The sequence below is a fragment of the Haplochromis burtoni genome, unplaced genomic scaffold, assembly GCF_018398535.1.
Source record: "Haplochromis burtoni strain Fernald_Lab_line unplaced genomic scaffold, NCSU_Asbu1 Contig_155, whole genome shotgun sequence".
Classification (NCBI taxonomy): domain Eukaryota; kingdom Metazoa; phylum Chordata; class Actinopteri; order Cichliformes; family Cichlidae; genus Haplochromis; species Haplochromis burtoni.
Window position 1 is genome coordinate 630116 of NW_024582516.1, and position 12845 is coordinate 642960.

General features: G+C 42.8%; 1 protein-coding gene across 7 annotated transcripts in view; it reads right to left on the reverse strand.

Moving 5' to 3' along the window:
• Nucleotides 1–265: 265 nt before the first annotated feature.
• The window catches only part of LOC102297413 (rho GTPase-activating protein 21), a 99638-nt gene continuing 87058 nt past the window's right edge, over nucleotides 266–12845 (reverse strand). For all 7 annotated transcript variants that reach the window (XM_005932139.3, XM_014336745.2, XM_014336744.2 and 4 more), the window contains 12 exons: nucleotides 11322–11386; nucleotides 11086–11228; nucleotides 10074–10216; nucleotides 9825–9983; nucleotides 9449–9527; nucleotides 9286–9359; nucleotides 9083–9172; nucleotides 8791–8916; nucleotides 8671–8712; nucleotides 7575–7680; nucleotides 3946–3977; nucleotides 266–2583 (listed from right to left, as the gene is read on the reverse strand). In XM_005932139.3, coding sequence (XP_005932201.1) covers nucleotides 898–2583; nucleotides 3946–3977; nucleotides 7575–7680; nucleotides 8671–8712; nucleotides 8791–8916; nucleotides 9083–9172; nucleotides 9286–9359; nucleotides 9449–9527; nucleotides 9825–9983; nucleotides 10074–10216; nucleotides 11086–11228; nucleotides 11322–11386 — 2745 coding nt within the window. In that variant the 3' untranslated portion in view covers nucleotides 266–897. The remainder of the gene's footprint in view (nucleotides 2584–3945; nucleotides 3978–7574; nucleotides 7681–8670; nucleotides 8713–8790; nucleotides 8917–9082; nucleotides 9173–9285; nucleotides 9360–9448; nucleotides 9528–9824; nucleotides 9984–10073; nucleotides 10217–11085; nucleotides 11229–11321; nucleotides 11387–12845) is intronic.

Here is a 12845-nt window from a genome sequence, read left to right on the forward strand (position 1 = left end):
GGGGAACTGAAATAAAACTATAATGAAACATTACCGCGATAAAAATCCGATGTTGCTCCGATGCTGCTGTGAGTTTAACTAAAAACAGGATAAAATCTGGAATGCCTGTGAGGTTAAAAGAAAAAAAAAACAACCCTCCTTGTGTTTCCAACCATCCATAAAAACAGTTTAAAAACAAAACAAATAAAAGAGGCACTTTTTTTTCGTATGTAAAAACTCACTTTTTGGACTATACCTTCACAAAACTACTGTACCAAGCATTACATACTGTAGTATCAGCTTTTATTACTGTTTTCTCAGTCTTTTATTTCATAAAACTATAATAATCCCCCAGTTCCTCAAGCTAATATCTGGCTGTTGTGAGTGTGCTGTGAAAATACAAAATAAAACGACAAGAAACATAAAAAGAAAAAAATAAACTTCCCACAGCACTCAGCTCAGAAAGCAGCCCTCAGTTACTTCCACGTACTTCAAGTACAGCCGAGAAAAACACAGACATGCCGTTTTGAAAAAGACATTATTGTCACAAGCAACTCATGTTAGTCCAAAAAGTGTAATACATTCTTCATACCGCTCCAAAGAGGAAGAACTGAGTCATGATTCCTTATTAAAAAAAACTCTTGCACCTGCTTTCCTCAGTAATACTCGAGTTGACCCTTATATTTGTCATCGTGTCCTATTAAAGTCAGATTCTTGCACTCGTTGGGTTCGATCTTACAGGAGAAAAGTCTGTGTTAGACATCTCTTCAGTCGAATTCCAGTAACAATCATAATAAGTATGTACAGTAGATACATAAAGTATACTTTGTAGAAAAAATATTGTGCAGTAACCTCAGCTAAAATACCCACATTCATACACGTACACATTCATCCCGGTTTTGTTTTTTGTTTTCCGTTTCACAGATACTGGTAGAACCGTGAGCGGACAACTTGCGCTCCAGAGAGTTTGTGTGGGTGAGCGTCGTCCCCTAAGGAGCCTTTGTTTTTGCTTTGCAGCCCTCTGCCGTTAATGTGCTCCCCGGCTGGAGGCTGAGCCCCAGGGGAATCCGAAGGCGGTGGAGGTGGAGGTCTTTCGGGAGGTCTTTCTTCATGCACTTCTGCGTGATCATCCTCAGGCACCGCTTTGGGCGCAACCTCGACGCTTGGCTCGGAGCCTCTGCTTTGCTCCCTCGCAATCCAGTCTCGAATGGATAAGTCCTGAGAGGAGCATCTAGGCCTCAGGGGGTCTAGAGCTGAGAGTTCAGCCGCCTGGTCCACCCCACCCTGCTCCCGCCAGTCGTTGATGATTGCCAGCTCTGCGAAGTCTCTCTGCCCGCCCATGGTGTGCCTCCGTCGGATGTTCTTTTTCTTACTGCGACCGTCGGGAGATCGGTTCTTCTGAGTAAACATGTCATCAGCGGACGTTCGTAGCCTAAACTTGAGCCTCTCTGTGATCTTAAGGTGCCAGGCTGGTTCGGATCGCTCCGACTCACTGCGCGAAGAAGAGCTGAGGCTGCTCGTGGATCGGCCCTTTTTCATCACCTCTAGGACTCGAGACAACCGGCTGGAAGACTCCGCCCTGCCCTCGCTTCGCTCCCCGCTGCCAGCAGCCCCTTCGACTGATGATTCACTGTCTGTTTTCTGTTTCAGGGACCACCTTCTTGAGAGGGTATCGCACTCGATCATGCGGTATGTTGGGAAGAGCCGCCGTGCTTCCAGTTTTGGTGAGGTGCCCCCTTCGATAGCACTGCCCCCTTTGGCCTCTGCCTTTTCTTGACTTTGCACTGGGCAGGGTGTGGACTGGCTGCTGCCACCGCCTGGAGCAAAAACTGGAAAGTCGCTCTCGCTGTCTGTCTCCATCGGTCGTCCCTCGCTGATGAGCTCACTGCGCTCATCATCTGCCTCCTCGCCACCCTGCAGCTCTGGACTCAGCGCGTTTGATTCCGCTCCAGTCAGGAATGTGATAGAGGAGGTGGTGGAGTAGTCAGAGGTGATAGAGCTCACCTCTGCGCCAGCGGACGCCCCCGCACCTGCTCCCAGAGCGGCTCCTGCTGGCAGGTCAGGGGACACTCCCGCAATCCACTTTTTCGGTCTGGATCGTGGCACTGATGCTCCAGAGCTCATGGTCCCAAGGTCTGAGGTGTTTTCATCAAGCTGGGACGGAGGGTCTGACAATGAGGATTTTCCCTGAGGAGCTGTTTGGTAGCTGATGTTGGGAGAGTTGGAAATCTTTGGGGAAGGTAAAGGTGAAGGCGAGGAGCGTCTGGGGGTAATCTTCTCCCTCAGGAATAAAGAGTTTCGGTGCTCTCTCTTAGCTTTAGGTGTGAGCTCCACTGTCCTCCCGTTCTCCTTCCTCTCTTCTGTCCGTGCTTGCTGCTTCGTGCTGGGTTTGGTGTTAGGGCTGGGACGAGTCTCGCCCTGTGCCTCGGTCTGCTGGTTTGGCTTCTGGCCAAGGATTTCCTTCTTGAGGAATACAGAATCCAGATCATCGTCTGAGCTGCTAGGCTGCGGCTTCTCCCTTGACTTCTTTCTTTTGCGGCTGGCTACAGCAAAGATGGAGGAGACCAGGAGGTCTCTGCTGCACTGATCCTTCCCTGAGGAACCCTGCACAGAGGAGAGGGGAACAGAAAGAGAGAGCACAAGAAGAACAAAATGAGCACTGCTGAATCTAAGAAACACAAAAGACGACACAGAAACTTTTAACCCCAACCCCTTTCCTCAAGTCTGTACTCCACCTGTTCCCATGAAGCACCAGACAAACAAGTAGACAGAAAGAGGGATATTAGCAGCATCATAAACAGGGAGCACAGTACTGATTCATGCTGGCTTTAAAGCAGAAGCAGAAGCAGCAGCACAGCATGAACTGAAGCGCGGCTGAAGCTGAAGAGAACAGCAGTGCAATGATGGAAAGCATCTGCCTTTTTTTCCCTCCTACATCCTAGCAAGCTGTTGAACACTCCCAAGTTCCTCAGCCACAAGTTTTTAATCCAGGGTGTCCCCGAGAAGGACTTCATGAAAGACTTGATGCACAGCAGCCTTTATAGCTCCAACTCGCTGACCATCTAACCATGGAAATTGTTTCGTTTTCACTGTGGATGTGAGGGTCAAATAATGTGTGGTCACAGCACTGAGAATACACAATGGGCCTCAATCACTTGTATGTCCAGACAAATATTCTGAATTACCATCAGATTCATAGTGAACTTTTTTGTTATTCACCAGGACAAAGATTTTCCCAGAAACTACTGAGAAATCAATCAAGTTGCTGTAAAACGGAACACTTGCAAAATGCAAAAAAGGAAGACTTTGGTGAATGAAAGCCGGAAGCGGCACACCTCCTCCTCGGGTAAACTGAGAGAGCTGGGCTGCAATAACAAATAACAATAACAGATAACGGAGCCCTTTGAACCACAACTAGAAGAAAATGAAAGAAGCAGGTGGAGGACAGGGACCACGTGATCTTTTAATTTTTGTGAATGAGGCCCAGTGTGTAGCAACAGATGAGTGAAAACTGTTCACAGTGAGGTCTGTGGGTGTCTTGAAGTACAAAATCCCTGCACCCTGTGACTGCAATCGTGCATGTTTTCAAACGCCATACAAATTTTGTGGTCAGTCATTTTTTTAAGTTTTGTGTTTACAATCTTTCTTTCTGATCCTCTGGTATTTAACACCAAATTATCTTTTTAACGTTCCTTATTTTTTGACAGGCTGTCTTTGAACCATAAAACAAAGTCCAGCACCACATCTGTCTCTTAATGAGAACATTGCAGATGTTGCTGTTTAACTTCTTATATGTATTCTAGTAGTGTTGTGAGTACCACAAATTAGTCTTTTTCACTGTTCGGGAATAAGGCAGAAAATAAGAACAAGTAAACAAAAAATGCCTTCAGCAGTAAGTTTATATCATCTGTTCTCTTCCTACCTCCTCTCATCTCACACCATCAGACACTGGAGACACACACTCACCTTTGATTTAGCAGAGTCACTAGTTGGGGAATCTGTAGGTAAAAGAGAAAAAGAGAGACACGTTAGATGATTTAACAACACAGGTGAGCACACAGAGGGGGTTAAACGTGTGGAAATGAGTGTGACAGGAAACAAAGGAGGAGAAAGAACCATGTTGATGAGAAGAAGCATGATGAAAAACACCAGACGAGACCGATGAGAGGTGAGAGCAAACACAAGCGGACAACAGGCCATGCTGCACACGGGGACAGATGAGCTCAGCGTTACACTCAGGTCCACGTCTGTATGTGTGACATGACATGTGACATGACATTGTTTCCTAATTAAGTGTAGACCAGAGGGTGTCAGAAAACCCACAGAAGATGCTGACGGCTATTTCCATCAAAGCTCCTCTTGGTGATTCTGAGTGCAACTTTTGCAACGAACAGCAGCGGGGCAGATGATGTGCCATGCAACACGAGGATGGTGATCATTTTGTTATCCAGGAATGAAACCGTGGTCCCGTGGTAGCATTATCTGATAGAAAAAAAATTGGTAGTGGCCACACATGAGGATTTCTCCTGATACTTTCAACAATTTCTTGGGCTGCACTGTAAGAATTATGAACAAATGCTTCTGTTGTAATTGTCACTGAAAGTGTCAACCTCTCACGTGTCTTAATCTCTGTGGTTTGTGCTACTTTTCAGATCATCCAACTAGGTTTTAAAAAGTTTCTTTAGGTTAAGAAATACTTGAGTTTACTATCATTTTCAAAGCCATGAAGAGGTGAAACTGTCCAAAAAGCATGTAATTTGTTACTGTAGATGACCCAGTTCATATCATTCACATGCTAGAATATCAGCTAGGAGCACTGCACATTAATGTTGATTGCCTCCTGATGACACAGTAACTGCTAGCTAGCTACAACCCATAGACTGTATATAAAAAATGCAAGAGCCACCAAAAGGGCTTCTATTACCTGTACTTTTAAAATAGCAAGCACAGACTGAAATTGCTTCTTTAAAAAGTCAGTGTTCAGATGATGTTCATACAGTAAATTATGATTTCATGTAGCGTAAAATGGACAATAGAGTCTGGCTTCATTTTGACTGACTGGTCACTATTTTATGAATGGGCAGTATTTTCAGTTCCTCAGTGAGATCCAAACCTCTCGTCATGTCAAGTTTAAGGTGAAAGTCTAAATTCCCAGCTCATGTTTTACACAGAACTTTAAAAGTCAACACAAGCGGTTGCTTCCATCTTTTACATACAGTCTATGATAAAACCACAGTATATAGAGATTTTGGAGACACGTCGTCATAGCTTCTTTTTTCTGACTAAGATTCGTTTGCCAGAAAGGATATAAACACATAATAAACAAAGTTGCAAATAATTTGAATGATCTGAATATTCTTTTTCTGATTTTCCAGATATTGCAATAATGTTGTCATGAAGCTTTTTAGCACAAATATTTGTACAGTGACAATCTAATGATGTGACAGCCCTTTTCCTAGCCATGTCTTTTTGTAACTGTCAACCTTATTTAAAAAAAAAAGCCTAAAATTAAACTTCAGTATTAAAATAACAAATATGGTTTAAGCTTCTAACTGGAGATCAATGTCACCGATCCATTTCTGTCAAAACAGGTTGATACCAAATTTGCCAATGAAGCAATGTGAGATGATATGAGGTCTCAGACACATTGACACAGTGATGACAAAAAACATCTATGGAAGAAACCAAATAAAGAAAAAAAGAAATGAAGGTGACGGGGGGGTCACAGAGGGGCTAGCTATATGAGAAGAGAGGACACTACATGAGAATGAGTGTGTCAGCAAGGAAAACCTATAATCAGTCCTCACCTGCTCTGCAATCTGTCACTCATAGCGTCCCTTAGCTAAAATTTGTGTTTGTGTGACATAGCCAAGCCCCCCTATACACCCCTTACAATACAGATGGAGGCACAATATGCAGGTGCACACTGACCAGTGACGTAGAAACCGTACCATGCTATCTCTCCTGTTGGCAAGCTTGCGAGACAGTGAGGAGAGACAGCGGAGAGCCTTTCAGACAGTAGCACCGGCCTGTGTTAGGTATACTCTGATAGAAAACCGGACACCGTACAGTACCGTGTTGCCGCTTCGCTTCCCCTTTTCATCAAGCTTTCTTTGATTAACTTTTTTGTTTGTTTGTTTGTTTTGTTTTCTTCTCTCTCTTTGGCATTTCTTAATAGAGCTGCGGGTTCCTGCAGACTAGGCAGCTACACTGCGGGCAACAATCCTCCTTCTTCCTACAGTTCCAGCTGTCCATCACAGACATTATAGAGTCCATCAGTGACATCATGGTGTGATAGACTCCTCCCACTTGGCCTGTGTCAAGATCAGTATGTGTGAATGCTGGGAAAGCCGTTAGGACACCCGACAGAGCCTCACTAGAGACAGAGGAATCAGAGGTCGCCTTTTACTGTAAAAACATCTAGTTCTGACGTGCCAAAGAACATGCCGTATTAGTGCAACAGTAGGCAGGAAAAAGAGGGGGAAATGGGGGTACCAAAAAGGGCAGAAGGTTGTTTAAAAAGAACTGCTTAAAAGGCTAGCATATACCGAAAAGGAGGAATAGATTTTAAAGCAAATGAAGGAGGGAGGCAATTTTTTGCATCTTTTTGGGGATGCAAATAAATTGCCCACTGAATCCCACACAGGGATTTGGACCGGCCTGTTCTCATAACGGGGCTGTCAGATAATGCCGTTTTGTCAAAGCTGCTGGCGTGTCTCAGCAGAAGGTGTCCTTTCGCAGTAGCGTGCATAACACGCCGCGTTATAGAATCAACGAACGGCTCTTTAATGTGCGCATGCGCCAACCAGCGTGCAGCCTGTTACAGTCGCTCCTGTTTTTCTCTTAGTTTAGCTCTTTTTTCTTACGTATTCTTTTTTTTTCTGACTTGTATTTTCTAAATAATTTCCCCCAGGGATTAATAAAGTATTCTGATTCTGATTCTGATTCTGATTTAAAGAGGTGTAAACTTAACCAAGGAATAAATATTAAGACAATCCATGATTTTTCCCTGTGCACAAAACTTGGAATAAATTGGAATAAAGATGTTTTTTTACCAGGTGAGCTACGTGGGGTTTCATTTACAGAAGTTAAGTTCTTGAAATGGTCAGAATTAAGATGAAAATTCAGGCTTTTGTTATGTAATATGTGGCCCCCAAAAGCCCAGTTTGAGGTAATAAAAAGTCTTCTAAGCTCAAAACAGGATGCGAACCACAGTGGCATCAACCACAATAATCGTGCTGTTAAGCTTGTAATTTCTGACACTGCCACCCTTACCGATGTCCTAATTCCTAACACCTAATAAGTTTACAGAACTGCAAAAGCAGGGCCAAAAGACACCTGACAAAAGGGCATTATGTAACGTCCCAGAATGAGAATTCATTGTTTGGACTCAGTGTTAGCCATTCTTCCTAATGGCAACAGCCAAAGGAGCAAAAGGGGAAGCTTGGCCTGGGGAAGAAGCAGCATCATCAACATTTGTTTCTAATCTTAAACACAACCGGTCCCTCCCAGCTTTGACCACAGTGCTCAGCGGTGAAAGGGTAGAGAAAGGTTAACCCACCACAGAGTTGGCCTGCCAAAATGCAGCGTGTTACCTGATACTTCACCCTGCGATGTGCCCGTACGGCCGATGTTGGTGAGCAGGTGATCGATGTTGGGGAGGGGCTGAGACTCCACTGCACTCTCCTCCTGGGACACAGTCTGAAAGGAGGAAGGAGAAGTTAATGATTTGATTTGGGTATCTTTCATCATAAAAGGTAAAACAGTTTTTTGCTGGTTTGTTAATTTTCTTCATTCAACGTCCAATCAAAAAGCAGGTCAACTTCATAGCAATGTTCAATGAATGCAGCTCGGTGTTGGGCACCTCATTCTTCCATTAACTTTGCTGTTGTAACTGTGAACTATCCTTTGAAAGAACACATACTTAACTTCTTGGGTGCTGCATAAGTTAGTTGAAACCAATTTTCAAACATGTACTCTGAACAACATCAGGAGTCTAAAGCTGTCCTTTCTCACACGTAGCACATAGCACATGGGAAATACTCAGAAACACCACAAGGGACAGTGGTGTTGCTACTAGAGTGTTTTAGTTGGGGTAGGAAGCATTGCTGCAGTTGTACTGTTACTTCTTTCACACTGATGAGGTTCCACATTTCAACCAATAGGAGAACGGAGCATTACAAAGATGAAAGTGTTTCTTTTAGGAAAATCATGGTGGGCAGATTCTGCAGGATGCAACTGAAAATCACATCCAGTAGCCACAGAATAGCACCAGTGATTTGTTGGTGGTGGAAGAAGAAAAAAAAAAACACTAAAATTTTGTCCTACCACTTTTTGCTTTTCTACTTGATTTAGCAGCACCCACAAACCCTCCTTTCCCTTGCAGTCTGCCTCTTTTCTTCGCCTTTGGAAAACCTCTAAGCAATAAATACCGTGGCTGAGCCACGTCCATCTGGTTTTATGTTACTTCCCTCCTTCCTAACAGAGCTGGGTAGTAACACCAATCATGTTTTTGAACCGCAATGTTTTTGTTTTCACTGAGTAAAAACTGATCAATGCTTTCGAACTGATTCAGTGTTTTTTCTCTTTGCCATCTACATTTTTTTTGCCAACTCACTTCACCAAAACTGCCTTTTTTGTTTTAGTATTTAGAGAAGAAAACAATGTTATTGTAGTAACATCTGTACCCACCACTGGCTCTCCATTTCCATCTTCAGTGAAGAACCAATCGTACTGCAAGACACGAAATAAACGTGAGAAAATAAAAATTTGTGTGCATGTTTGAATCAGTGACCCAACACTGAAACTCACATTTTGAATGAGGGTCTCCACTATCTTGTACTGGTCGGGCATGTGCGTCACCATATGGGTCATGTTGTCCTCGGTGGTGCGCACCAGAGTTGGGCCGAACACGATGGCCAGGTTCCTCGGTTCCATCTGACATTTTAAAAAAAATAAAAAATTCTTTTTTTGTTTGTCTCCAAACTGAGTAACTCAGAACAGAGGGGTCTACATAATTGTATAATAAGACTATAAATTACACTACAGACAAGAACAAAAATATGTAAACAACAAAAGCAACAATGACAACAACAACAAATACCTTATTTTTCTCAGAGTTGTCAGCCACAGTTTTCAGGTGAGCTGAGAGGAACTTGAGGGTCTCGTAATGATGAGCCGGTAACTCGTGAAGCTGTAAGGAAAAGAGAAATTACACAAAACACAAATTGAATGTCTGACATCTTAGTTTCTTGCATTTTGTGTAATTTTAATGAGGTTAAATGTTACAAAACTACTTCTACTCACCAGTCTCTTCAGCACTTTGAGTCTCTCCACTGGGTCCTCTATCCTGTTGGCCTCTATAAAATCTGTGTACCTCTCTGCAGGACGAAAAAAGAAGAAGTAAAAGTACTTTTACAGATGACAGTTCTCCTTTTTAACCACTAGATGGCAAGAAGAATCAACTTACCATTGGTGAACAGGGGCTCGGGGAGTTTCCGAAAGAAGGACTTGAGTAAACTACTGATCACATTGAGGTCCCTCCATTTCTGCACAAAAATACAATTAATTTAGCAAAAGGCTCATTTGGGAAAACAAGTATGATGGTTTTCTACAGCTTCCACTGCTGCTGCATAATGTTTGTGATCCAGAAATACAAGCTTACCCAGCTTCTGCAATAAATAGATATTACATTTTAAAGATTTACCCATCACTGGCCAGAGTACAAAGATGTAGAAAAGAGACCTGTCAGTCTGCAGCTTTTAAAAATACTTCAGGCCATTAGGGAAACGCACTTCAAGGAGAGTTTAATTAAAGCAGCAGCAGATCAATGAAAGGACACTCACATCGTCTTGGATGTCGATATCATTCATGCCCTTGTTATTGAGCTCCTCCTGCATGTTGGAGATCGCAGCATTGTTTCCAGGAACTCTGTAAATGCCCGTGTACTCCAGCCCCCTCTCTTCCACCAGCTTACAGCAAACCTCCACAATCAGAGGCACAAACTGGAACACAGAGGAATGAGGACCGTGTTTTAAAAGGCCCATTCCAGAGCAGAACATTGGGTTTGTGCACTGAATAAAACCAGCCCGAACCTTGTTGATCTGTGCAGGAGGACAGTCGTCCAGTCTCACTCCAAACGTGACTCCAGGAGATGGCTTCTTCTCGAAAGGTTTCCTCATCAGTCCTGGGATGCCCTTTCGCCATGTCCCTTTATCCTTGGGAGGGCTGGTGTCATCTGCACACACAGGACAACACACAGGATACCGTGAATAGTAGCTTCTAATTACAACATGTCTGAGAAGGATAAGTTAAGGATATGTAGTAAAATCCAATAACTCCTTTTATATGATTGATGTTTAGCTACTGTGTGTAAATCCTGAGCACTTCTGCTTTTATTCTTATCTGGATCCAAATGCTGTCAAATACAGGATTTATTAAGTGCAGAATGGATTCGACTGTCAGGATTATTGTGATGCTCCAGATATGAATACAGAACTATACTGACTGTTTTCTTGCAGTCTTCTTGCCACTCTAATACGTTTTGTACTGCTAAGCTGAGCAGTTTCTGGCACAAGGTGCAACAATCTTCAAGTTTATTACCTTTAACAGGCACGAATCAAGCTCTACGGGTGTTGTACTTGAGGCACAGCTCATTGAACGTGTACTTACTTGCATTAAAGTAACATTAACTGTAAAACAATGAGTTATTACTTCCAGAAGTGATACCCTCCATCGTCATCATCAAAACACCTTCAACGCACTGTGCAGTTTGCTCTGTGAGCATTTATGATTCATTTCCTTTAACCATTTGTACCCCTTTAAAAACAGCCTGTAAGAGTTTAACTACAAAGCATTGTATTAACCATATAGTCACGCTGCCTGATCTAAATATGTAAAGGCTGCATAAAGCAGAGGCACCGTGTACTCAAAATGAAAACCAGTGATCAAACTGCCAGCCTTCTGATTTGTAGATGACCTGTTCTGCTTCCTGAGCCACAGCCACCCCAGTAAATGTTTATATACTACTTTTACATAACAAATGAAGGAAGCATTAGTGATTAATTTTATTATTTATCAGATATAAAATGTTCTTCCTTTTCATACCTTTGTGCATGTTCTTCCTCTCCTGCTCAGCTTTGGGTGAGTGTGGGCTTGTTGCTTTGGTCTCTCCTTTCCCTCCCAGCAGCGTCTGCCTTAGCGACTGGCGTGAAGTTCTGGGAGACGGCTCCGTCTTGCTGCCAGTCGGGCTGCATGAGACATGGACACGAAACTTTCAGAGCTTTCCCATGAGCTATGAGACACCTCCCTTCCCCGCTCACCTGCTTTCATGTCACCCTTACCTCATCAAGGTGTTGTACTCTTTGATCTTCCTGCTGATGAGGTCGTGGCTAGTAAAGTCGGCATTCTAAAAAAAGGGAAGACGGAAAAAATGACAGGGCGTGATATGAGACGTGATAACAAATGTTTACGGGAATCTGGTGCAATTGTGCCCTTCAGCCCGGCCTTACAGACTATGACAGATCGTTATATAACCTGCAGCTCTCAGGTGTCCCAGGGAGGACTGTTAGAACAAAACATTTGGCTGGTTAGGTCCTCAAAAGAGTTTATATTTCAAATACGGGAAGATGCACCTACTTTGTTCTTCATTTCATCTCCAAAATGTCACAAAACATTCCAAAAAGTTTCATCCAACCAAAACTCAAAGAGATTCAGTTTATTCAGTTTTAGTCACATAAATGTTACCCAGAAGTCCAGAAAAAGAAATGAACACAACGAGTCCTGCTGACAGAAATCTGCAGATGAACACACAAATTCAGCTATTTTATTGTCCCTGTGCAACTGAAATGTAACTGTGTCATCCTTAACTGGCGCATTTATTTTGAAATCCCGCATATTTAAAACAAATAATTAGAACTAGAATAAGCACCATAATAAACACCATGGAGTCACAAGCTAGCGTACTCCTAGTCCTGATCCCAAGCTCGGATAAATGGGAGGATTGCGTCACGAAGAGCAACCAGAATAAAATCTGTGCCAAATCAAATATGCGGCTCTATCCACTGAGGCGACCCCCTGGGAAATAAGGGAGCAGCCGACAGTACCAAGAATCACATGAATGTTTACAATCGAAAGAACGCAGAAAGAGCACAATTGAGGAAACAAGTAAATACAAATTTGAAGAAAAACTAACTGGTGTGGGGAGTTTTGATGAAACGCCATGCAGAAATTCTGCATTTATGTAGCAAAGATCGTCGCTGCCTCAGTGGTTTTTAGAAAGCCCCAAATTATTAGAAAATATCAATAACTGAGCGGAAAATTAGAGCAGCACTGTATGTGAGAGAAGAGGGTGGCTTATGGATCGCTAATTTGATATTTTCCATTAATATTTTAATTCGATAACTTGAGTAAAAATATTCCAACAGCTCATCGGTTTAAGAAGAAAGTTGTAAATCTTTGTTTAGATTAGAGCTGTACAACACATGTTCTCGCTGAATCTGGAAGCTGTTTTCTGTGCTAAACATTATGAATTCTGTCCGTCTTTTACAGGAATCAAATTCCTGTTTATCTGCTTTTTAAACCCCAGTGTACTCGCATATGTCAGCCTGTAACCCATGCACTGTACTTCATAAAGTTTCAACAAATAAACAGATGCTAATCACACAGCTATGGGTTGAGGAAAATGTCTAAACTTGCCTTGCAAGAAGGTTACATGCTTTAAAAGCTTTGCTCAATCAAAGGAGATGAAAGCTAATGCGCATGAAAGCCCCCGAGGACACTCTTAGTGAGAACTACTGAGCTGCAAGCTGCCAAATATATCAGTAAAAATCGTAAAATTAAAAATGCCAGACCGCTTATTCAACCCG